Source organism: Oryctolagus cuniculus, chromosome 10, assembly GCF_964237555.1.
Source record: "Oryctolagus cuniculus chromosome 10, mOryCun1.1, whole genome shotgun sequence".
Taxonomy (NCBI): Eukaryota; Metazoa; Chordata; class Mammalia; order Lagomorpha; family Leporidae; genus Oryctolagus; species Oryctolagus cuniculus.
This window is the reverse complement of record NC_091441.1, coordinates 103,173,094-103,199,129: the sequence shown is the minus strand read 5'-3', so window position 1 is coordinate 103,199,129 and position 26,036 is coordinate 103,173,094. Positions and strand designations below refer to the sequence as shown.

At 51.2% G+C, this 26,036-nt stretch overlaps 1 protein-coding gene across 7 annotated transcripts in view; it reads right to left on the bottom strand.

The window, feature by feature from the left end:
• The window catches only part of LARS2 (leucyl-tRNA synthetase 2, mitochondrial), a 288,717-nt gene that overhangs the window by 53,311 nt on the left and 209,370 nt on the right, over positions 1–26,036 (bottom strand). For all 7 annotated transcript variants that reach the window (XR_007921592.2, XM_051851689.2, XM_051851691.2 and 4 more), the window contains 2 exons: positions 13,832–13,939; positions 11,357–11,516 (listed from right to left, as the gene is read on the bottom strand). Coding sequence is in view for 6 of the 7 variants with exons in the window: in XM_051851689.2 (XP_051707649.2) it covers positions 11,357–11,516; positions 13,832–13,939 (268 nt within the window). In the remaining variant the exon portion in view is untranslated. The remainder of the gene's footprint in view (positions 1–11,356; positions 11,517–13,831; positions 13,940–26,036) is intronic.

The following is a 26,036-nucleotide window of genomic DNA, read 5'->3' as shown; positions in this document are numbered from 1 at the left end:
CCTGCCCATTCTTGCTTACTGACACGTGATGAAGTGAAGAACCACTTAGAAAACATGGATAAGGGCCGGCACCTTGGCTCACTTGGTTAATCCTCCGCCTGTGGCGCTGGAATCCCATATGGGCACCGGGTTCTAGTCCTGGTTGCTCCTCTTCCAGGCCAGCTCTCTGCTGTGGCCCGGGAGTGCAGTGGAGGATGGCCCAAGTGCTTGGCCCCTGCACCCGCGTGGGAGACCAGGAAGAAGCACCTGGCTCCTGCCTTTGGATCAGCGCGGTGCGCTGGCCGTAGCGGCCATTTGGGGAGTGAACCAACGGATGGAAAACCTATCTCTCTGTCTCTCTCTCTCACTGTCTATAACTCAAACTGTCAAATAAAAAAATAATAAATAAATAAAATAAAACACGGATAATATGAAGAAGGAGAAAGAGAGAGCAATGGCCCCATCAGCCTCAGACAGCAGACTCGTTATACCTGTTCAGTTCCCAGTGGACAAGAAATAAACCCCTGTTTATCTAGGATTCTGTCAGAGCCTCTAGAGAACACACGTCTAAAATAATTAGGAGACGCTGGGCAAGAAGGCTATTGTTATTGTTGTTAGTATTCTTTGACTTTTCATACGATACAAGGGTACTTCAAAAAATTCATGGAAAATTTAAAGTAAAAAAATAAAGTTATCGGGGCTGGCATTGTGGCACAGCAGGTTAAGCCACCACCTATAATGCCAGTAGCCCATATGAGTGCTGGTTCATGTCCTGGCTGCTCTATTTCTGATCCAGCTCCCTGCTGATGCTCCTGGGAAAGCAGTAGAATATGGCCCAAGTGCTTGGGCCCCTGCACCCACAAGGGAGACCAGGAAGAAGCTCCTGGCTCCTGGTTTCTGCCTGGCCCAACCCTGGCTGTTGCAGCCATTTGGGGAGTGAACCAGTGGACAGAAGATCTCCTTCTCTGTGTAACTCTGCCTTTCAAATAAATAAATACACCCTTTTTAAAAGATAGTTATTTCAGTGCAAAAAAGTATTTGAAATCCATGCATTTTTTCATAATATACATTTCCATGAACTCTTAAAAATTTATTTGTTTTCATTTTATTTGAAAGGCAGAAAGAGACACAGAGATTTCTCCCATCCTCTGAGTCACTCCCCAAATGTCCTCAATAGCCAGGGCTGGACCAGGTCAAAGCCAGGGATTCAATCCAGATCTCCCATGTGGGTGGCAGCGACCCAGGTACTTGAGCCATGAGCATCACCCAAGAATGTGCATCAGCAGGAAGCTGGATCAGAAGTGGAGAACTGGGGCTCAAACCAGGCACTTTAATATGGGATGTGGGCATCCCAAACAGTGCCTTAACCACTGTACCAAGCTCCTGCTCCCCGTGAAGACCCCTATCCACCACATGAATTTTAAACACACACATACACAAATTAATTTTTAAAAGAAAGAGGAGGGGCTTCATGGTGGTGTGATGGGTGAAGCAGACACCTGTGAGGCTGGCATCCCATATGGGTGCCAGTTCATGTCCCAGCTGCTCCACTTCTGATCCAATTCCCTGCTAATGGTCTGGGAACAAAGCAGCAGAGGATGGCCCAAGTACTTGGGCCCCTGCCACCCATGTGGTAGATCTAGATGAAGCTCCGAGCTCCTGGCTTCGGTCTGGCTCAGCCCTGGCCATTGTGACCACGTGAGGAGCAAACTAACAGATGGAAGATATCTCTCTCTGTCCCTCTCTAACTGACTTTAAAATAAATATCTACATAAAAAAAAAAAAAAGAGAGAGAAAGACAAAAGTTAAGCTAATCTTGCGGTATTATGACTTTATTCCTAGAGTTTAGCAAAAACCTTTAGTACAGTAACTAACACCTGTGTTATGAAGTTGTAGTAAAATTCATGTATCACTGGGTGTGGTGATGAGAAAGCCCTTTCAGAAACAAATAAAATTAACATATAACAAGAAAACATATGTTTAGAAAAATGTCCATAGCCTCTAACAAAAGAAAAAAATGCCATGCTTAGGAATGTCTCCTAAGGAAAATTCTAAAGAATTTACATACATACATACATACATGTTCACAGCAGCTCTCTCCATAATAGGCCAAAACATGAAAAGCAGCAAGCACGCAAACAATAGGGAAGATTCAGGATATTATGGTACTGAGTTCACAGAATATTCTGCATGAATTAAAAAACAATTGTGAAGCTTGCATAAAAACAAGCATTTTCTAATAGTATACTAAGGCAAGACCACAAAAATAAAGAGGCAGAAGCATCTGATTTTTTATGATACATGTGTGTGGGAATATGAATTAAAGAGCATTATGACCACAGGCAAAAGAATGAAGTTTGATCCCTACCTCATGTCGTATATAAAAATTAACTCAACATGGATTGAAAATCTAAATACAAGACCTAAGATGATAAAATTCTTATGAGAAAACATACGTGTAAGCTTCTATGAACTATCATCAGGCAACAGCTACATTGATATTAAAGCCAAAGCAGGGAGCAGCATTGTGGCACAGTGTGCTAAGCCACCGCTTGTGATGCCAGCATCCTGCATCGGACGGCTGGTGAGCATCCCAGATACTCCACCTCCCATCCAGTTTCCTGTTAACATGCCTGGGAAAGCAGCAGAAGATGGTCCAAGTACTTGTGCCCCTGCCACCCATGTGGGAGACCTGGATGGGATTCCTGGCTCTCTGGCTCCATGTGGGCCCAGATCTGGCTGCTGCACCCATTTGGGGAGCAAACAAGTAGATGGAAGATATCTCTTCCTCTCTTGCTCTGCCTTTCAAATAAGTAATTCTTTTTTTTTTTTAACATTTATTTTGAAAAGCAGAATTATAGGAGGGGGGGTGGGGAGAAAGAGAGATCTTCCATCTGTGGGTTCATCCCCAGATGGCTGCCAACATCCACCACTGGGCCAGGCCAAAACCAGGAGCTAGGAGCTTCATTCAGGTCTCCCATGTGGGTGGCAAGGGCCCAAATACTTGGATCAGAAGTAGAGGAGCCGGGACAAGAACCAGTGCCCATATGGGATGCTGGCTCTGCAGGTGGTGGCTTAACCTGCTAGGCCACAACATCAATCCCAATAAATAATTCTTTAACAGCAAAACAAAACTAAAGTAACAAAAGTTCGAACAGCCAAACTGGACTTCATCAGGATGAAAACCTTCTGTGCCTCAAAGGGTACCATCAAGAAAATGGAAAGATGACCTCCAAAACTGGACAGCAGTTTTGTTAATCATACATCTGACAAGGGACTGGTGTCTAGGATACATAAGGAACTGTCAAAATAAAAACAGTGAGAAGGCAGGCAGCTCCATCAGAAAAAATGGGCGCAGGATGTGAACAGACATTTCTTCAAAGGAGAGAAAAGCTCATGAAAAGCTGTTTGACAAGAGGGGAATGCAAATCAAATCTGCACCAAGACACTGCCTCCCGCCTACTGGGATGGCTCCTAAACAAAAAGACAATAAAAAGTGTTGGCAAGAGTGCGGTGAAATCAGAACATGCAAACTCGGCTCGTGAGGATGCAAGATGGTGAAGCTGCTTTAGAAGGCAGCCTGGCTCAGGTCTACTTCTTAGAACAAAACTAAGGGGCCAGCGCTGTGGCGCAGTGGCTTAATGCCCTGGCCTGAAGCGCCGGCATCCCATATGGGCGCCGGTTCAAGACCCGGCTGCTCCACTTCCAATCCAGCTCTCTGCCTAGGCCTAGGAAAGTAGTATAGGATGGCCCAAGTCCTTGGGCCCCTGCACCCATGTGGGAGACCTGGAAGAAGTTCCTGGCTCCTGGCTTCAGAACAGCACAGCTCCGGCTATTGCGGCCAATTGGGGAGTGAACCATCAGATGGAAGACTTCTCTCTCTCTCTGTCTCTCTCCTCTCTCTGTATAACTGTAACTTTCAAATAAATAAATAAATCTTTAAAAAAAAAAAAAAAGAACAAAACTAAAACCTGAAGTTTCTGATCGAGTCTATTGTTAAATATAGTTAGGACAGGGCCTGGTGATTCCACTCTTAGGTAAGGGGCCAAAGAAATGAAAACACATGTCCACACAGAACTCTGTGTGAACGTTCACAGCAGTGGTGATAAAGAAGCCAAGGATGTGGAAACAGCCGTCACGCCACCGCCTGATGAACAGCACAGTGAAGTGCGGCACATACCTGGATGGAGTGCCATCTGGAAGTTCAAAGAGGGAAGTGTGGAAACTGCTACAGCATGGAAGAACCCTGAAAACATGCTCACCAAAGGGCAGCAAAAGGACCAATGCTGCATCATTCCGTTTACGTGAGTTTACGTGAGACGTTCAGAACGGGCAAGTCTAGGGAGACTGGAGGTAGGGGACTGGTTGCCTAGGGCTGGGAATGAGGCAGGAATAGTGCGGGGGCGGGGAGGGGGCTGACTGCTACAGGTCATGGGTGTTCTTCTGGGGACCATGAAAATGTTCTAAGATTCACTGTGAAGATGGCTTCACAGCTCCGAGAGGTACTAAAATCCACTGAATGGTACAGCTTTAAATGGGTGAATTAAATGGCATCTGAATTACATCTGCATAAAGTTGCTACAAGAGAGCATTATACTACAAGAGAGCATTATATAGGTTTTGATAGTTTCCATTGCATATAAAAGTTCTATTACTGGGGCTGGCGCTGTGGTGTAGTAGTCTAGGCCTCCACCTGTGGCGCCAGCATTCCATATGGTCACCGGTTCACGTCCCGGCTGCCCCTCTTCTGGTCCAGCTCTCTGCTACGGCCTGAGAAGATGGTCTAAGTGCTTGGGTCCCTGCACCTGCAATGGAGACCTGAAAGAAGGTCCTGGCTCCTGGCTTTGGACTGACCCAGCTTTGCCTGTTGCAGCCATTTGGGGAGTAAACCAGCAGATGGAAGACCTTTCTGTCTATCTCTCCTCTCTGTAACTCTGCCACTCAAAATAAATAAATAAACTCTTAGAAAAAAAAGATAAATGTTCTATTATGTTAGTTTTCCAATTAGAAAAAAATTAGTCTTTCAACCTAAATATCAGCGGATTTGAAGTTAATGCACAGTTATCACAACTTGCATGCCACGTGTCAACATTGATTTCTTGCAACAAAACGAAAGCCTGAAGTTTCCAGTGTTTTTGTTTTTGTTTTTTTTTTTTTTTTTTTTTTTTTTTTGACAGGCAGAGTGGACAGTGAGAGAGAGAGAGACAGAGAGAAAGGTCTTCCTTTTGCCGTTGGTTCACCCTCCAATGGCCGCCGCAGCCGGCGCACCGCACTGATCCGAAGGCAGGAGCCAGGGGCTTCTCCTGGTCTCCCATGGGGTGCAGGGCCCAAGCACTTGGGCCATCCTCCACTGCACTCATTTCTTTGCCACAGCAGAGAGCTGGCCTGGAAGAGGGGCAACCGGGACAGAATCCGGCGCCCCGACAGGGACTAGAACCCGGTGTGCAGGCACCACAGGCGGAGGATTAGCCTAGTGAGCCGCGGTGCCGGCCTCCAGTGTTCTCTTTCTTGTGACTCCTGGGCTGGGGAGGGGATGCAGGAATCCAGGGAGTCACAGAGAAAGCTCGAGTCACTGGAGCATTTCACCTGCTACGGTTGTGTAACAGTGACCCTTCAGCCACCAGAGACATTCCAGACAGAGAGCGGCTCTCAGCTCTCAGAGCGGCCCCTGGACAAAGGACACCTGCTTGGTGCTCACCACAGCAGTGCTTCACACAGATGGTTCCCAGCGCTGAGTGGAAACAGGGCGCTGACAACACACGAGCGTGACAAGCGCTGCCTATGATGGCCTCTCCTGCACAGTCAATAGGACACATGAGTGGAACGAGGCCTGTAAGGGGTCCATAGCACCGGGATCTTGTTGATTTTTTTTTTTTTTACAGGCAGAGTGGACAGTGAGAGAGAGAGAGAGACAGAGAGAAAGGTCTTCCTTTGCCGTTGGTTCACCCTCCAATGGCCGCCGTGGCTGGCGCATTGTGCTGATCTCAAGGCAGGAGCCAGGTGCTTCTCCTGGTCTCCCATGGGGTGCAGGGCCCAAGGACTTGGGCCACATCCTCCACTGCACTCCCGGGCCACAGCAGAGAGCTGGCCTGGAAGAGGGGCAACCAGGAAAGAATCCGGTGCCCCGACCGGGACTAGAACCCGGGGTGCCGGTGCCGCTAGGCAGAGGATCAGCCTAGTGAGCTGCGGCGCTGGCCATGATTTTTTTTTTTTTAAAGATTTTATTTGAGCCAGCGCTGTGGCTCACTAGGCTAATCCTCCGCCTTGCGAGCCAGCACACAGGGTTCTAGTCCCGGTCGGGGCACCAGATTCTGTCCCGGTTTCCCCTCTTCCAGGCCAGCTCTCTGCTGTGGCAAAGAAATGAGTGCAGTGGAGGATGGCCCAAGTGCTTGGGCCCTGCACCCCATGAGAGACCAGGAGAAGTACCTGGCTTCTGCCATCGGATCAGCGCGGTGCACCAGCCGCAGCGCGCCGGCCACGGCGGCCATTGGAGGGTGAACCAATGGCAAAAAGGAAGACCTTTCTGTCTCTCTCTCTCACTGTCCACTCCGCCTGTCAAAAATAAAAAAAAATAATAAAAAAAAAGATTTTATTTGAGAGGTAGAGTGAGACAAAGAGAAAAAGATCTTCCATCCATTGGTTCACTCCCCAAATGGTGGCAATGGCCAGAGCTGGGCCAATCCAAAGCCAGGAGCCAGGAGCTTCTTCCTGTCTACCATGTGGGTGCAGGGGCCCAAGGATTTGGGCCATCTCCTACTTCTTTCCCAGGCCACAGAAGAGAGCTGGATGGGAAGCGGAGCAGCTGGGACTTGAACTGGTGCCCATATGGGATGCCAGTGCTGCAGGCGGAGATCAGCCCACTACACCACTGCACCAGCCCCACTGTTGATTTTTGTTGATTTCAGATATCCTGAGCACAGAAGCTTTCTCCTCCATACAGTTCCTACTGACATGCGTGGAAGGAATGCTACTGGAAGCAGTTTGGTTAAATACCAAACTGTAATCCTAGGGCTACAGATGCACTCCCTACTCCTGTATCCCAGCCCCAAGCTGAGTCTTTGGGGACAGGGGCAAAGCAAGAGTGAGAAATCAATTATTTAATATCAAGAACAACAGGGTTCTGAGTTACCCTTTAGACAGACCTCATTTCTCCTTTTGGCAAAAAACACACTGTGCAAACAGGTGGTGACTCACTAAAAGCAGGGGTTCTAAAGCCCCCGGGGCTTGGACATCTGAATCCGAGGAACGTAGAAGCAGATTCCAGGAAGAGACAGAACAGCTCCTAGAACTCGGATATTTCCCCATCGAGGCTTTTTATGGTTCCTAGCGAGCCAGAGATTACATAACAAGACTTAAGTCAGCGTGGGTCGGCTGAGAATAGGAGGCGCCAATGATTATGGAAATAAATGAAATTTTAAGAATACTAGGGAAGCACCTTGCGCCGATTCCTCTCTTGAAGGGCTCTGTGCCAGATTATAGGATGCTACGCAAAAAGCACTCATATGCCGTCGACGTCAGCAACCCAGTCGGCCAGGCCGGAAACCAGGGACTCATCCTGGGACCATGCGCCCTGGCCACCCTCTACGTGCTTCTCAGAGCTGCCCCTCTTCTCCGTTCTGGCCCTTGTGGCTCTGTGGTCTGCAGCCTCTCATTCCCTAACTAATGAGGTAGGCCAGGCTACCTGCTTCCTCTCGGTCACTCACAGCCCACCCTGTCCACATGCGACACCCCCAGGCTCCCTCCCTACCCACGAGGTCCCCTAAGACCACCTTCCTGGACAGCTCCATCACTGCTTGATGGAGAAAGCCACACTGACAAGGCTCGTGTGGCAGTCCTTAGGTCACACAGGTGGATCGGGAAACAGAACCGTGGTCATCTTGTGCCACATCGGGAGCCAGTAGGTAGAAATCTACTTCGCAACAGCAGGGATTCATGTCTGATCATTTAAAGTGCAGCCAGCGCTGAATTCCTTCACAACTGTGTGGTGCCGTGACCCTCGGCGGCACGGCTTTAACACTGGCCACCAGAAACACCTGATGCTCAAGAACAAGGGGGAATGACAGCAGCGACACAACCCCGGGGCTAAAACACAGTCCCCTCCACCCCCACATAAAGACTAAAGCATAGTCCACACATTCCCATTCCTAGGATACTCATTTACCTTCTGGGAAAACCACACTGCGCTCAATGCACTGACCGGTGTAGGTGACTACAAACGTCGCCTGTCAAAGTCCAGCGACTTCTGCCAATTCAGCTAGGGACTCTGCATCAACTGACAGCTACACAAAGAAAATTTCCACTCTGAAAACCAGAACCAGAAAAAACTAGTGCCAACATCTAATGGTCCATTTGGATCTACTGCAGATTATTAAAAAGAGTGAGAAAGTCACTAATGAGAATTTCCAGACACAAAATTACACCGGGCACTCAATTAGTACATTTGCCAGAATGAAATGGCCAGGCCAAACCACACACTCTGAGACCCAGGTGGTCAGGAAGACACTGCCGTGAGCATACAGTCAATAATTCCTCAGTTTTGACACATGAACATGTCTGAATTTATACAGTATCTTTTATCTAAGGAACTCCATCTTTTATAGCTTATTAGCTCATTAATTCCCTCCTAATATTGCCTTATTTTAATTTGTGTCTCCAAATTAACCACAAGAAAAAAAATCTAATGGCTAGACATTTCCATTTATTAGCTTTTCAATTTTAGATGATCTTCAACCCTCGTTGCCCTTAAGGAATCGCAAATTGCTCATGAGAGTAGAAACTAAACTAAATAGTTGAAAAGGACCCAGTTTTTATTTTGAGTAAGTAGAGGAAAATATACCTGAGAGAGACAGCAATATTGGGTTTATAAGCACACACTGCAATTTAACCGAAGACTTTCTTCTCTATTTCAATATATTACAAAAAAAAGAGAGAGAGAGAAAACCAGGAAATGGTAGTGCCCGATGCTGCCTGAGTGAATGGCGCACATATGGAAGTGCTGGGTTCTGAGACCCCAGGGGCAGCCACGATCAGACTGCGGCTCCCGGAGTGCTCGGTCCACAGCAGGCTCTTAGGAGGCGCACACGGACTGGAACGCGGGCTTGGACGCTCTGAGTAAACGATCTTAAGCACAGCTAAGGCGTGATGACAGATGACATTGTCTCTCTCCCTAACCTGGCATCAGGCAATGCTTCATTCTGGTTATTTCAAAAATGGCAACGTTAGGGGCCGGCACTGAAGCTGGCCTGAAGCGCCGGCATCCAATATGGGCACTGGTTCGAGACCGGGCTGCTCCATTTCAGATCCAGCTCTCTGCTATGGCCTGGGAAAGCAGTAGAAGATGGCCCAAGTCCTTGGGCCCCTGCACCTGCATGGGAGACCTGGAAGAAGCTCCTGGCTCCTGGCTTCCGATCGGCACAGCTCCAGCCATTGCAGCCAGTTGGGGAGTGAACCATCAGATGCAAGACCTCTCTCTCTCTCTCTCTCTGCCTCTCCTTCTCGCTCTGTGTAACTCTTTCTTTTTTTTTTTTTTTTTTTTTTTTTTTTTACAGGCAGAGTGGACAGTGAGAGAGAGAGAGAGACAGAGAGAAAGGTCTTCCATTGCCGTTGGTTCACCCTCCAATGGCCGCCGCGGCCGGCGCGCTGCGGCCGGCGCACCGCGCTGATCCGATGGCAGGAGCCAGGAGCCAGGTGGTTTTCCTGGTCTCCCATGGGGTGCAGGGCCCAAGCACCTGGGCCATCCTCCACTGCACTCCCTGGCCACAGCAGAGGGCTGGCCTGGAAGAGGGGCAACCGGGACAGAATCCGGCGCCCCGACCGGGACTAGAACCCGGTGTGCCGGCGCCGCTAGGCGGAGGATTAGCCTAGTGAGCCGCGGCGCCGGCAAACTCTTTCAAATAAATAAATAAATCTTTTTAAAAAAATAGCAACTTTAGATCACGACCCCAAACAAGAATATTTATTATTTCAGGCCCCAATCATTCAGACTCTGTACTTTGGGTTGCAGTTTAGGGTATATGAAATGGAACAGGGGTGAGATTTTTGGCAGAAATCAATTGCTCCAGAGAACCATGTCTCCCTGATGACAGACTTCCTCTCACCGGCCTAGGCCGCTGAGCACCCGTGGGAGAGCGCCCCTCCCTGGTGACAGTCTTAACGTTCTATGGAGGTAAGTGCCTGATCTTCCTTTTGCCCAGACAGAGGTCCTGGGCCCCTGTGCCCTGCAGCTGGCATCTCCAGGCAAGTGCTCCGGGCTCTGAAGGCAGAGCGAGGGCATGTGTACTCTGACAGTGGCACTCAAGGGACAGTCTCTTAGTTCACACTGGCAACCCTCCCCTCAACCCCTGAGTCCTCTTCCAGCTGTTCCTCCGGCCAGTGAGCCTCCAACATGTTCCCCTTGTCCTCTGGGTGAGCCAGAGACAGATTCTGTTGCTTGCGACCACAGGACCTTGACGAACGCATTAGCACGTCACAGGTCTTCCCTCCATGTCGGCTCGATCCATTCATAAAGCAAACCTGTTAAAGACCTGTGCTGAGCAGGACTCGGCTCATCTGCTTGGGGGAGCGAAGAATTCTTTACAGTAATCAAATGAAGTCGTTGGCGGAGCTGTCTCTCTTTCCCAGGGGCTTCCCTGTAGCCCCTATCAGCGAGGTTTTTTTGATGATGGATTTGTAAATTAAGAGAAGATTCTATTCTTTCCGGAAAAATGCTTCAAATCTGGATTATAATGAAAAAAAGACCAGAATTTTTTTTTTTTTTTTTTTTTGGACAGGCAGAGTTAGACAATGAGACAGAGAGAAAGGTCTTCCTTCTGTTGGTTCACCTCCCAAATGGCCACCATGGCCAGTGTGCTGTGCCGACCCAAAGCCAGGAGCCTGGTGTCCTCCTGGTCTCCCATGCAGGTGCAGGACCCAAGCACTTGGGCCATCCTCCACTGCCTTCCTGGGCCACAGCAGAGAGCTTGACTGGAAGAGGAGCAAACAGGACAGAACTGGTGCCCCGACCGGGACTAGAACCCGGATTGCCGGCGCCGTAGGTGGAGGATTAGCCTAGTGAGCCGCGGCGCTGGCCAAGACCAGAGTTTTTAACCGCCAGATGCAGACAATCTCACAATCAAGCCAGAGGCAAGAGATGGAACATTTTCAGATTTCACTTTCACTTGCTCTTTTAATGTTTGTTTATTTTCATTTACTTGAAAGGCAGAGAGAGAGAGGGAGGGGGAGAGAGAGAGAGAGAGAGAGATCCTCCACCTGCTGATTCACTCCTCAAATGCCCACAACAGCCAGGCCTGGGCCAGGACAACGCCAGAAGCCTGGAACTCCATCCAACTTTCCCACGGGGCTGGCCCAAAGGAAGGCAGCGACCCGGCTGTCAACTCACCTCTGCCAGGGACAAGCGCCTTCTGCAGGGCTTCCTTCAGGCCGCTGTGCCCGTGCAGGAGCCGGTGGCTGGGGGAGATGGCCACGTGGGATGCACCATAAATAGCCTCGGGGGAGGCCGTGTAGGCGGTCAGCTTTTCTCCTGTGGCTTGCCCATCAACCTGGCAGGGGGAAACAAGAGGCATTTTGTTCCTCGGTGCCCCCTCTGCCTGGGCTGCTCCCTGCCCACGTGCCCACCCCTTCCCTCCTTGTTCTGACCACAGCCCGGGGGTGTGGTGGCTGAGACGGCACGTAGCAGGGGCAGAGAAAGGACAGGCGGCTCCCCTTTCAGAACCCTGCAGGGGCCAGCACCAGGCATGTGGGCAGCCCCAGCCCGAAGGTGGTCACAGCACGCTCAGAACGGCGCCCTCCTGGTTTTCTGGCTCCCTTGTTCCTAGATCAGAAGAAGTACCTGTCAACGGCACCTCATTTTTGTTGCGAGAAAGGAGTTGTGTTTCCCTCAGGGACTTCAGGACAAAGCAGAAAAACAAAGGGCTGCACTGTTCTAAGCAAATGGCCACTGAGGTTATTAGTGATAGTCCATCCTGGGCTCAGAGCTGGAAGGAGCATACAGCAGGCACCCACTGAGTGCAGATTACGTGACAGACATGGAGGCCACAGAGAGGACAGGCATGACTTCCTTCTTACATTTATTCAAGCGTGATGACGGAGTGCCAACAATGAACTAAGTCTACAACGTGGCCTGGGTGCCGATTAGGTGTCACCCACGGAGCCGGGCCTGGGGCCCCAGGGGCACAACCACACAGTCTGTCCCCCGTAACGGAAAATGTTCTGGCATCCTCACAGTGAGCTACCCCGTCTCAGTTTCAAGTGGGTTCAGGAGTGGAGACCCAAACATTTTCCCAACCCAATGTCCACGAAGGGGGGAATGTGGAAGATGTCCGAGGCACAGGCGCCCACACCTCTGACCCTGGCTGAGAGGCAAAGGCCCTTGAGACGGGCACCAGACCCGGGCTAACCAAAGAGACAGCCCCGAAGGCACGCTGGAATGCAGTCCAGGGCCCTGGCCACCCCCTCAGCAGAGTGGCAGAGGAGGCGTCTGCGTGGGGTCTGCTGACCCACGGTTTTCCATGCGCTCTCCCCAGAGGGGGGCTTCCCTGGCTGGAGGCTGGATGAGCCGGGCTTCCTCTGCACGGGGCTGCACAGGGAATCATGAACTCAGGGGCTGAGCAGGCACCAGCTACGGCCATCAGGAGGGCGGGTCCCGAAGGCCGACCAGCCTCCTCTCTGGGCTGCTGCTGCTTTCTCTCCTCAAGGTTCTGACAGGGACTAAGGGGAGGGCGGGGTTCAGAGCTAAATGAACAGAGCACCAAAGCCTGGATCAGAGAAGAACCTGAAGGATGAAAAGAACTCCCAGGAAAGGACCGGCGACAGAAGCGCTCTCGTGTCAACACAAAGAGCAAAGCTCTGGTGGCATGTCCTGGAGGAAGCCACCTTAGCTGCACCTGTCAGCCATGTTTCCACAGCAGGCCACCGGTGTTGGGCCTCGTCCTAAACAGTTGAGGTCCATCAGCCTCTGAGATGATGACATGGTTCAGCTCTGCCCCTGGGCTTTTAATGGCTCTGTGACATCACACACACACACACACACCCCATCGAGAACACAGTCAAGCCCGTGGTCCTTCTGTGCGGTGAACAGTCCACACACACATTCTGCACAGAACTTCAGGGAGTTCAGGGCCCACCAGGACACGCCGCGTATCTGTGCTGTCCAGAATGGTAGCCGGTACACTACATGGCTAGGACTCACTTGAAAGTTTCTGCTGTGGGTATAGAAGACAGTGGACTTCACAGGGCCAGCGTTGTGGCTCAGGGGGTTAAGTCACAGTCTGTGACACAGGCATCCCATACAGGTGCTGGTTCAAGGCTCGGCTGCTCCATTTCCAATCCAGCTCCCTGATCATGCACCCAGGAAAGCAGTGGAAGATGGCCCAAGTGCTTGGGCCCCTGCACCCACATGGGAGACCCAGAGAAGGCTCCTGGCTCCTGGCTTCAGGCTGGCCCAGCCCTGGCCTTTGCAGTCATTTGGGGGAGTGAACTAGTGGATCGAAGTCCTTTCTAATTTTGCTTTTTCAAATAAATAAAAAATGACTCCTTAAACAATAAATATAGTAGATTTAGGACTGAACTATAACAAGATATCAACTATTTCTTTAATAAATCTTTTAAAAAATTGATCACATTTGTAAACAGTATTTTGGTTTAATCGGTCAAATAAAATGTCATCAAAATTAATTTCATGTCTTTCTTCCCACTTTAAAAAATGTGAGTTCTACAGAAATGACAACTACGTACGAGGCTTGTGGGATCTTTCTGTTGGACGGTGCTGTCGTGGAGTTCAAGGTGCCGAGTCAGAGTTGCCAAATGCAAAGGGGAACTGTGCGCGTGCACTGCTGCAGGCGCCTCGCTCGCTCACCTTTAACGTGAAGTCCAGGTGGCAGCCCACACAGTCTCCGATCCAGTGGGCTTGCATGCCCCTGATTCCATACCATTCGGGAAGGTCTGCCAAGGCGTCCTTCATGGCCTGAGGGAACGAAAGGACAGGGAAGCAGGTTAACGTAGGAAAAGTGGGGGCACCAAAGGAGGCAGCAGAGGCTGCCCTCCCCAGCTACACCGGCCAAGTCGTAGGTTGGGGACGGCCATGCTCGTGGTGACTCCACTCACCAGCTGGGCCCCACCGATTTCTCTCTGAGGGAGCCCAGGCTCCAAAGAGGAAGGAAATAAACAAGAAAGACCACAATTCCTATTCCTGGTGCTTGTGCTTAGTGCATTCTCTCCCACGGGCTGAGAACTGAAGAGAACCTCAAGCCTATGAATTTGGAAACTCTACAAGCCATTCATGGGTGTTCTACAGTTCAACTAGGTCACAAACACAACATTATAAACGGTATCTCTGCATTTAAAAACCAGAGATTAAGAAGAGGCACTTAGCCTAGGGACTATACAGTGGCCTCCACCGTCAGGGGTGCCTGGGTTGGATTCCTGGCTCTGGCTCCTGACTGTGGCTTTGCACTGATGCAGAGCCTGGGAGGCAGTGCCAACAGCTCAAGTACTTGGGTTCCTGCCACCCAGTGCGAGGCCTGGGCCGTGCTCTCAGCTCTTAGCTCTGGCCCTGGTTGTTGTGGGCCTTTAGAGAGTGAACCAGTGGATGGGAGTTCTCTCTCAAATAAATAAAAACCAGCATAAAAAAAATTTTAAAAAATACAAATAAGCATAAGGGAAACATAACATTAATCTGTGCAAACATTTGCTATTAAAATGAATACTGATGTTCATCTTTAGCCTAAATTCCTATAAAAAGGAGGTTTTCCTATGCATTATTCTCTATGTCCTCATGCACATATTGGCCCTTACTTGAAGACATCTTCCTTCAACAGATGAATGTAAAAGTAAACGCATATGTTCGTAATATGAAGAGTCCATCTCAAAAAAAACCTGTAATAGTATTACAGTTAATGCAGGCAGTAAAATGATGCATTGTTTGTGCAGCGGTCTGTAATTCATACAGTGACTTCACGCGCATCTGCTTTTACACGCTCCGCACGGCAGCACATTTTCAGATGAGCAAACTTAGGCTGAGAGGTGTGCTGGCCCCTGCAAGGTCGTGGGAGATGAGGAGCCAGGACGAAAACCCAGACTCACCAGCAGCACTCTGCCAGCCTCGCACACAGACTTACTCGACCGTGTGATTAAAAACACAAAACAGAACTGTGCATTTCCTACATCTGTCAACCTATACACACGGCTTGTTACGACTGTTCAACAAGCTACAGATTTATGTGATTACTTAACACCAAAATGAAACAAAAACTTACTGCCAAGTTTGGCACTGGGTGGGTCACGAGTCTTAATCCTGCAATGCTCCTGATCTGAATTCAGGTCAGCATGAGGAAATGTTGGCCTGTGATCTCTATGACAACTGCCAAGCAGGACCTGGCCCACAGCTTGCAACTGTGCCTTGTCCTGGCCAAAGGCGCATTAAATTCCCAGATCCCCAGCACCTAGCAAGGAGAGTGACAGCCCCTGTAGCACAGGTCCGCGTGCACTGCACACCATCAAAGCACCAGGCACCTATGCATACTGCGCCTCATTTAATCTTCCCAACAGCAGAAGTCAAGCAGTAGCGTCTCCACCTCCCAGATGAAGAAAGGAACCTCAGAAACGTTCCCTAAGTCAGCCCCAGGCATGGGTGGAACTGTGGAAGAGGACCGGAAGCAAGGTGTAGCCAAGTCCCTAAAGCATGTGCGGTCCTACACACCACCTGCAATCACTACTTTATTTTTTAATTTTTAAAGATTTATTTGAAATGCAGAGATACAGAGACAGAGGGAGAGACACAGACTGAGTGAGATTTTCCATCTGTTGGTTCACTCCCCAAATGGCCTAACAGCCACAGCTGGGCCGGTCCAAAGCCAGGAGCCAGGAGCTTCTAGTAGGATTCCCATGTGGGTGCAGGGATCCAAGCACTTGGGTCATCTTCTAATGCTTTCCCAGCACAACAGCAGGGAGCTGGATCAGAAGTGGAGCATCCAGGACTTGAACTGGCACCCACATGGGGCGTCAGAGTTGCAGGTGGCAGCTTTACCTGTTATGCCACAGCACCCACCCTGCAATTACTACTTTCTAAGAGCAGTACCTAAATTCCATCTTTCCCCTATCCATATTTCAGCTCATTTCAGCTTATCACTCTCTGACTCAGAGGTACTGATTAGAGATCAGACAGCTTCCATTCCCTTATTTATATTTTCCATTTTATTCCTGGGAGGAAGGCCCTGGTAGGCATAAGGCTGATGTTGTCATCAAAATCCTCTTTATGGATGAGCACACACAGGCCCAGGGATGTTTAGCAATCTGCCCAAGATCACAGCTAACTGGAGGCAGACCAGAAACGCAGGTCTCCTCGTTATTATTTAGCCCTCATTCAACTATAGAAACCCTTAACCTAATGCCTTTCTCCGCAGTGACACTGTCAACTTGATTGCTTCAGCTCCCTGGCACCTACAGGGGAGAACTCCAAGATGGGTGAGTGGCATGGCTTCACCGCCAATGACAGAAGCTTGAAAGGGGACAGACTTGCTACCGTGTCCTGCACCTTCCCCATCGAAGCCGCTGAGGGGAAGTAACACAGGCTCCGTACAGTGCTGGGTTACTGGGGGGAACCCGGAGGCACAGGGCCAACTGGCTTAAATACCACCCCAGAATCCAGAGGCTGGGGATGCCAACAGCAGCAAGGGCTTAACCAGAACACTTCTGGGGAAAGGTCTTGGCTGTGCCCACCTTCCCCCCTCATTCCTGCCTCTGGATAGGTCTGCAGCCTTTCCATAGGCCTGTGGGAAACCTGATCTTCTGGTGAATTCCTTTGGCTTAAGTCAACCAGTGTAACTTCATGCTGTGGTGCCATCTTATCTGTGGCACCAACTATGCCAGGGATGCCACCTTAGGCTCTGGTCCCCGTCACCACCTTGTACAGTAAGCTTTGGTCCTAAGCCCAAAGGCCCAACCACAAGTGTCAGCTCCACCCCCACCCTAATGGGATTTGCTGCTCCTACCTCCCTGCCCCCTGCAAAGGTATAACAGGACCTGCTTCCCACACACATGCTCGTTCGCTCGTTCTCTCTCTCTCTCTCTCACCCCCCTGTCAATAAACCCTTTCTCTTAACTTCTGTTTGGTGTGTTTTGTGGAGGCCTTACACCATCAATGGACTGTAGAAGTGTCAATATCTTGATATCTATATACTGTTTTATAGCAAAAGCATAAAAACTAGAATGCATCAATACAGTAATATGTGCACAAACAATCTGCTGATAAAGTCATACACTCTGGAGTATTTTCAATATTTTGGAGCAACTTAAATGTCGAGAGTGTAGTGGGTAAAGCCTCTGCCTGGGATGCCAGCATCCCATATGGGTGCCGGTTCCAGTCCTGGCTGCTTCACTTCTGTTCCAGTTCCTCTGCCACCCACACCAGAGGAAGCTCCTGGCTCTTGGCTTCGGCCTGGCCCAGCTCCAGCTGTTGTGACCAGCTAGAGAGTGAACCACTGATGGAAGATCTCTCTTTCTCTGTCTCGCCTTCTCTGTTAACTCTGAACTTCCAAATAAATCAATCAACCTTAAAAAAAAGCCTTTAAAATAAATGTCCATTACACACAGAACTAGAACTCGGTAAACTCTGTAGATAACCCACGGCTCTTCCTCTCCGGTGACCAATGAGATTCTACATAACTTGTAAGCAAACCCATTGTGTTTTCCACGATCTCACGCGTGGCTCCATGACTGGCTCCATCTCTCACTGCACCCTCCCCTGCCACAGGAGACCTGGAGCTGGCTGGGTCAATACTGGCGACCCCTGCATGACCACGCCACCGACAAGAGCCCTCCTGGGTTTTACTCTTTTTCTCCTAGATTGAATTGTCAAGGCTGGGAAAATTCCGAAGGAGGTGCTTTTCCTAAAACATTCAGCTGTCAATCAGGACAAAAGAGGGAACCTAGAAGTGGACTGTGAATGTTTCATATGCTAATTCTGAAAGATGCCTGCTGAAAACCTAACCACCACTGATACTGTTAAATTTTAAAAATCGGCCAAATGAAATCAACATCTTGAACAACCCAGCAAGCCCTTGACGGACCGGCTGTGAGACAAACACGGCACTCATGTGGGCTTCGATGAGCAGGGCCTAAGGGGCCACCTCGCCCAGCGGCAGCCTACACCCTGACACCATCCTAGGCTCTAGCCCCCACCGCCATTGCTGGAAGTCAGGTGACCACATGGCCCAACCACTGGTGTCAGCTCCACCCCCATCCTAAATGGGATTCGCTACTCCTACTTCCCTGCCCACCCCACAGCAAAGTTTTAAAAGGACCTCCCTCCGTCCCTCTCCCTCCCTCTCTCTTTCTCTCTCTTCCTCTTCATCTGCTGACCTCTGTCTCTCTCTCTTACACTCTCCTTCTCCCACTTCTCCTTCTTTGCCCATTCCCTCCAGTCTGTCGGGTTTCCCCCAATAAACTCTTTCCCTTACTCTGGTGTCTGGTGGCCTTACAGACGGTGCTACAACTGTTCACGCTAGGAGCTCCTTCTGGTGGGCTTGCGGCGGTGGAGACTCTGGGTTTCCCTTTGTTTTGGGGCCGCAGTTACAGGGACAGCGATGGTACTGCCGCATTTCCCGTCTTTACATTTGGCAGGCGCTGTTGGCAGTGCCCATCCTCCGCACCCTGGCCCGCCTCTATTTATAGAAATCCCACTGGCTCACAGACCCCAAACTGGAAGAAAGGGCAGGAATTTTACACTTGGGAAGTGTTGTGAGGGCTTGGTGCTTGGCGCACTGGTTAAAAATGCCGCTGAGGACGCCTGTCTCCTATGTCGTCGGACAGCTCAGGTTCAACTCCTGCTTCCTGCCAGTGCGCCGGTGAGAGGCAGCAGATAAGGGCTCAAGCACTTGGATCCCAGGAACCCACACAGGAAACCGAGAGTGAGTTCTGGGCTCTGATTTTGGCCCAGTCCAGTCTTGGCTGTTATGGGCATTTGGGATGTAAAATAGCAAATGGAAGATCTCGCTCCCTCTCTTTCTGCCTTTCAAATCAAGTGAAAATAATTAAATGAAAAATTAAAAACAACTTAAAAGTGCTGTGACGTCCCCTTTCAAACTGAAGAGGAACCCAGAATAAGAAAGCTGTAAGAAGCCCTTCTCTCCCCTTCAGCCCCTCCCCAAATGCCCCAGGCTTGGGCACAATTGGGAAACCATTCATTTACTCAGCTCCCCTTGTCTAACAAATGAACAATAAAATGGGGCTGGGGTAGGGGGAGGTCACGTGGTTTCCCTAAACTCCCTCAGCCAGGCAGCTGCAGAGCCCACAGCTTTCCAGAGCTGGCTGCCCTGAATCCATCCTGCTCGGGTTTCAGAACAAAAGACAACTTCCAGGTGCAAAACTGAAATGAACAGTAACATGGACAGGCTTCTCATTCCGATTTTATACAGTATTTAAAACTCTCACATGAAATAAAATGAGGCTTTCCTATGGCCGTCATGAGACGCATGGGCAAGCACTGTGGCTGCAATGGGGCCCTATGATCATCTTCTCAGGGTAGCGCTGAAAGGGCAGCTGCTGCGCTCCTCAGGGAGGACGTGCGGAACACAGCCGTCCACGGGTGCCGGGAGTCTCAGAACAAGAACCAGGAAGAGATGGGCAGAGGCACCAGCAGTCACAAAGGCTTCTGATGTAAGATAAATCAGGAATAAGAGAAAGGTTGTGGGGCCACCACTGTGGTGTAGTGGGCTAAGCTTCTGCCTGCGGCGCCTGTGTCCACATGGGCACCGGTTTGTGTTCCGGCTGCTCCTCTTCCAATCCAGCTCTCTGCTATGCCCTAGGAAAGCAGTGGAAGATGGTCCAAGTCCTTGGGCCCCTGCACCCACGTGGGAGACCCAGAAGAAGCTCCTGGCTCCTGGCTTGGGTTGGGCCCAGCTCCAGCCATCGTGGCTATCTGGAGGGTGAACCAGAGGATAGAAGACCTTTCTCTCTGTCTCTCCCTCTGTCTGTAACTCTACTTCTCAAATAAATAAATTAGGAGAGAGAGAGAGAGAGAGAGAGAGAGAAAGAGAAAGATTAAACCTAAAAGGCTGGGGATAAAAAGGGAATTAAGCATAACACGGCTAATCCGACTCTCTTTTCAAAGGAGGAGAAATAATGCTAGTAATAAATCCATACTTTCCAAGACAGGAAGTGTGTAAGCTAAAGCATTAAGAATAATGTGTGGAGCCTGGCACTGTGGTGTAGCGGGTAAAGCCGCCACCTGTAGTGCCGGCATCCCATATGGGTGCAGGTTCAGGTCCTGGCTGCTCCATTTCCAATCCAGCTCTCTGCTATGGCCTGGGAAAGCAGTACAAGATGGCCCAAGTCCGTGGGCCCCTGAATCCGTGTGGGAGACCCGGAAGAAGCTCCTGGCTTCTGGCTTTGGATTGGCCTAGCTCTGGCCGTTGTGGCCATTTGGAGAAGGGACCAGTGTTTGGAAGACCTCTCTCTCTTTCTCTGCCTCTCTGTAAACTCCGTCTTTCAAATAAATAAATAAGTCTTAAAAACAAAAAAAGAACAAGGTGTGACATGACCACATAAGAATTTTAGCAGTGGCTTAGAAAACTCAGGTAAAAACAGCTTAGGCAAATGGAAAAGTACACAATGTGTAAAATAAATGGAGCTACGAAGGGGAGAGGTGAGTAGCAAGAATCTCTGGAGCTGGACACAGATCTGAGACAGAATGACAGTGACGAGTTTAACTCCAACATCTCATTAAAACAGGCACTTTAAAAAAGTTTGGCAATTAGCATACTTCTGAATCAATGTGATTTGATTAGCAATTATTTTTGAATTATAATTTATATCTGCTTCTCTCCTTTTTTTTATTTTGACAGGTAGAGTTATAGACAGTGAGAGACAGAGAAAGGTCTTTCCTTCCGTTGGTTCACCCCCCAAATGGCCGCTATGGCAGGTACTGTGCCAGCCCAAAGCCAGGAACCAGGCGCCTCCTCCTGGTCTCCCATGCAGGTGCAGGGCCCAGGCACGTGGGCCATCCTCCACTGCCTTCCCGGGCCACAGCAAAGAGCTAGACTGGAAGAGGAGCAACCAAGACTAGCACCCAGTGCCCATATGGGATGCCGGCGCTGCAGGCAGAGGATTAGCCAAGTGAGCCATGGTGCCGGCCCCTATATCTGCTTCTCTAAAACTTATTCTTGCTGCCTAGAGTTATTCCCTTCCCTTTTCATTGAAACCACTTCAGAGACACAGTAGACATTACGTTTTGTTTGTTTGTTTGTTTGTTTTTGTTTGATTGTTTTTTGACAGGCAGAGTGGACAGTGAGAGAGAGACAGAGAGAAAGGTCTTCCTTTTTCTGTTGGTTCACCCTCCAATGGCCGCCGCGCACTGCGCTGATCCGAAGCCAGGTGCCAGGTGCTTATCCTGGCCCCCATGCGGGTGCAGGGCCCAAGCACTTGGGCCATCCTCCACTGCACTCCCTGGCCACAGCAGAGAGCTGGCCTGGAAGAGGGGCAACCGGGACAGAATCCTGCACCCCGAACGGGACTAGAACCCGGTGTGCCAGCGCCACAAGGCGGAGGATTAGCCTATTGAGCCATGGCGCCAGCCTAGACATTACGTTCTAACAGCACAAAGTCAATTTGTAAGGAGGCAAGTCGTTTAGAAATCTAGAGACCATTCTAGAGGAGTAAGCTTTTCTTATACCTTAAGGCCCCTTTGACTATAGGGGTCTTCAGAAAATTGGTGGAAACACATATTATGAAAAAAACTATTCATTGATTTTAAGGTTTTTTTTACACCAAAACAGACATCTTTTAATCCCATTTCCATGAACTTTTTGAAGCACTGTCATGCACCGAAAAACCACTCTGGCATGATGGCTACCCAGTCTGAATTCAGAATGGACATGATAAACACAATAAAGCCTCCCTCTGAGAGCCCTACTGTAACCTCTCTCTGATACGGGATATGTATTTCAGGCCAAATCTACGTGTAGGGGGCGGTTCAACACCAGTTATTCACAAATCAGCCTCAGTTCTCCCGGAGGCGCTGTGAACCCAGCGGGGCAATAACCAGTCCTGCTCAGGGCATCCTGGCCAACAGGTGCGGGTACACGGGAACTGGGGTGAGAGCTGAAGGGGCTCCGAGCAGCCCGGGGAGACCCTCGGTGGTCATCTCAGGGCTGGCTTGCCAACAGCGGCCCCTGAGGCAGCTTTCTGGGTGGGACCCTCAGAGAATGTCTTGGGGTCTCCGTTTGCGGGGGCCCACGTGCACGCGCTATGGGGAAGGTGGCAGCAGCTGGGCTTACCTCTTCTTTTCCCGATGTCCGTGTGTTAACTCAGGCCACGGCTTACCAACCTTTCCCCCTCTCCTGCTTCTTCAGCGGCTAATGGCTCTGTTCCCACTGACTCCCGAGGGATGAAGACCACACTGTGTCACCAGGCCCTGGGTGCAGACTGCCTGTGACTCACCTGCATCACTCAGGGTGGAGGGGTGGGGGTGGGGGTGGGAATTAAACACCCACGGCGTGAGAATCTTCCCCAGCCCAATCTGTAGCACCGGGCTTTCTTTTCCTGCAACAGTGGTCTTGTTCCTGGAGTCTTGGGGGCAGGACTGAAAGCTTTTATTGGTCTCACTGTGGAAAACAAAGTGGTGGCTGCCTCCCAGGGGACACTCTGCCCAATTACCTGCAGTGCAGCTGGAAGCCTGCTATGAATTTAGAAACTGCTCCCACGGGAGATGGGCCCTTTCTGAGACCCACGGGTCTGAAGATGTGCATATATATGAAAACATAAGCCTGACAGCACAGTTTTATCTTATCAAAATGATAATCATCTTACAGAAAACATGGGAAGGTCAGAGGAACAAAGAAAAATGACAATTACAATCAACTTACGTACCCAGGGAGGCGCCTTTTAATATTCTGCCCTCTAGGCTGTCTGCCAGGGACTCCACCACCCACATTCCTCACCAACTCTGAAACCGGGATGTGTGTTCCCATCAACGATGTCTTCCCACCGGCTGCCAGCACTTTCCTCTCGCGGTGGAGCAGACTTCGACACCGCTCGTGTTAGCCCTGAGATGTGGACGGGGTGTGTGTGCTGCCGTCCGTGTTTTCACATGGCTGAGACGGCGCTGCCAACACACCCTTTTCAAACCACTCGCGCTCGCTGTGTCCTGAGTTCTCAACTTGCTACAGCTCCGGGAAGGAGCAGCTCTCTCCATCTCGAGCAAATGTGACACGCGGGCGTTAGCCACCCTGGCCCAGTGCACACTCACAGCGAGGAACAGGACACCGGAAAACGGTCCCTTTCGGCGAGGAGACACTTGCTTTCGGAAAAAATCTGTCACTTCATGTGCCCCTGCGAATGACTGCCCACTTCCTTAACAGCAGCCTCGCCGATCTCCAGACAGCTCGGAAAGCCCCGGGGTGTGGATGGGGAGCTGCAGCACATGGATGCCACGCCCGACCCAGCTCCACCCAAACAAGGACAAGAACCTCCAAGCACCCCTTTCCGTTACCACCCATCTGAGCCCGTCTCTGCCTGCTGCGTCTCCTGACTGCTTCCCCGCAACACTGCCCACGGCCCGCACGCACCACTCAGAACTGCCCTGTCGGGGAACCCGCTCCAGGAGCAGGTGCAAAGAATGCAGGGCTGGGACAGAGGAGACCCCAGCTGCGTCCTGGCTCCTTCCTGGACTTGGGACACTCAGCTATGCAATGGAGTGTGGGCTGGGCGGGGAGACGGGACAGGCACCCCAGGAGGGCAGCGCGCCCCTTGTGGAGGGCCGGGGAGGGAGCAGGTGGGGCTGCCTGGAACACAGTAACACCGTCCCCTTGTTTCCCTAGCTGTGCAGACATCACAATGGTTTAGTAGTTCTCCGCAGCAGTGCAGGCAGAGAGGAGAGTTTGTTTGCTGTTACATTTTTCAGATCAGGGCAGGGATTAAAAACCAAGGGGACCCTGAGCTAAACACTGTCGCAAATGGCCTCTCCGGTTAAACTGAGTGGGTTAAGCCTCTGCCTGCGATGCCAGCGTCCCACATGACCTTCAGTTTGAGTCCCAGCTTCTCCACTTCCAGTCCAGCTCCCTGCTGATGCGCCTGAGAAAGCAGCAGCAGACGGCCCAACTCCTTGGGCCCCTGCACCCATGCGGGAGACCCCAGCCTGAAGCTCCGGGCTCCTGACTTTGGCCTGGCCCAGTTCCAGCCGTTGTGGCCAAATGGGGAGTGAACCAGTGGATGGAAGATATCTCTCTCTCTCTCTCTCTCACTCACTCTTTCATACAAAATAAACAAATCTTTTTTTTTTTTTTATTAAAGCAATTGACTCCCTAAGCTACGAGGGGTCACTGGGGCAGTCATCAACCCTGAGGAGCGAACTCCGAGACTCCTCAGCCAGGGCCTAAGAGATCTTTTTGGTCCCGAGGAGCCTCGGCTACCACAGTCATGAGGAAGGGGGGCTGCACGCCCCAGAGGACCTGGCCGAGAGCTGAGAGGCTCCTTAGAGCAGATGCAGCGTTTGGTCGTGCCTCAGTTTACTCCTGATCAGGCTGAGCGTGTACGTCACGGCAGCAGACAAGAAGGACACTGGCCCACTGTGTCTTCCACGTTCCCTTCCCAGTCGGCCCTTCCATCTCGGACACAAGAACCGAACAAAAGACACTCTCCTGCCTGCAGAGCACACGAGTGGGTGTGGTAGGGGCAGTGGGGCGTGGCCAAGAACCCAGCGGGGAGGCAAGTGAGGTGGGGCCAGAGAAGCAACCTCTTAGAGACCGCCTCCAGAGGTCCGGGGCACGGGAGGGTGGGCAGGAGGCCCTGTGTTTCAGGAAAGCAAGCCTGAATGCTTGTGGTCTCTGTGCCTTCTGGAAACACCACTGGTCTCTAAATCCCAGAGCCTAAGAGCCCCGGCCAGCCCTGCCCTCGGTGACCCCTCCCAGCTGCTAGGAAGAGCCTCCTCCCTCTGGGCCAGGGAGGAAGAGCCGGGAGAGCTGCCCGTGCCTTTTGCCACTGTCTCCTGCCCACGCCACTTCCCACAGGACTTCCGAGGGGCTGGGGGCTGGCTCTCCCTGTAACAGCTCCCCTGTGCCACTTGGCACAGGCCCCTGGCCAACCACTACCCTGAAGGGGATTCGGGGATAGCAGGGGCAGGGGAGTGAGGTGGGGAAGGAGAGAGCTCGATCTCCATAGCCTGAGAAGACCCTGGGGAGACAGGCAAAGCACGAGGAGACCCTGGGCGAGAAGGGGCCGCAATGAACCAGCTCAGTGGCACAGGGAGGGCAAGCCAGACCTGGGGGCTCGGAGTGGAAGCTGCTGTCTCCCAGGGAGCCTCAGGACATGGGGCGAATCCAGCGTCCGAGAGCTGGAATGGGGTGTCCTCCTGCTATTCAGTAATTCATAAAATATGTTCTAAAAGTTGGAGGGGCGAGGCCAGCTTCAGCCCCGGCTGACCGCAGCAGGGCTGGGTACGGACGAATGCAGCAAGAGCTTTGGAGCACTGGGGTTTTCGGAGAAAACCCTCGGGGCCGGCGCTGTGGCATGGTAGGTGGAGCCGCGGCCTGCAGTGCTGGCAGCCCACATGGGCGCCAGCTGGTGTCCCCGCTGCTCAGCTTCCAACCCGGCTTCCTGCTAGTGGCCTGGAAAAGCAGCAGAGGATGGCCCAAGTGCTTGGGCCCCTGTCCCCACGTGGGAGGCCTAGAGGAAGCTCCTGGCCCAGGCCTGGTCGTTGTGGCATCTGGGGAGTGACCCAGCAGAAGGAAAATCGCTGTCTCTCCCGCTCTGTAACTCTTTCAAATTCATAAATAGAACCTGAAAAAAAGAGAAAACCCTTGCAGAGCCTCACCGTCACTAAGCTGCAGCCCTGGCCACGGCCTTCGGGGCCCTGGGGAGGACCAACAGCTCCTGAGCCACCTCGGGCTCCCCTCGGTTCTCACTGTGCCCCCTCTGCCACCATCTACACTGCGTGCACACGTCCTCGTCACCACAGCTCCCTCACCAGCCCTCTGGCTGAGCTTCCAGAAAAGCACGAGGCTACACAGGTGCCACACTGGACGGGCACTCCCTGGAGCTGCCTGCGAAGCCAACTTCTGTCCTGGGGC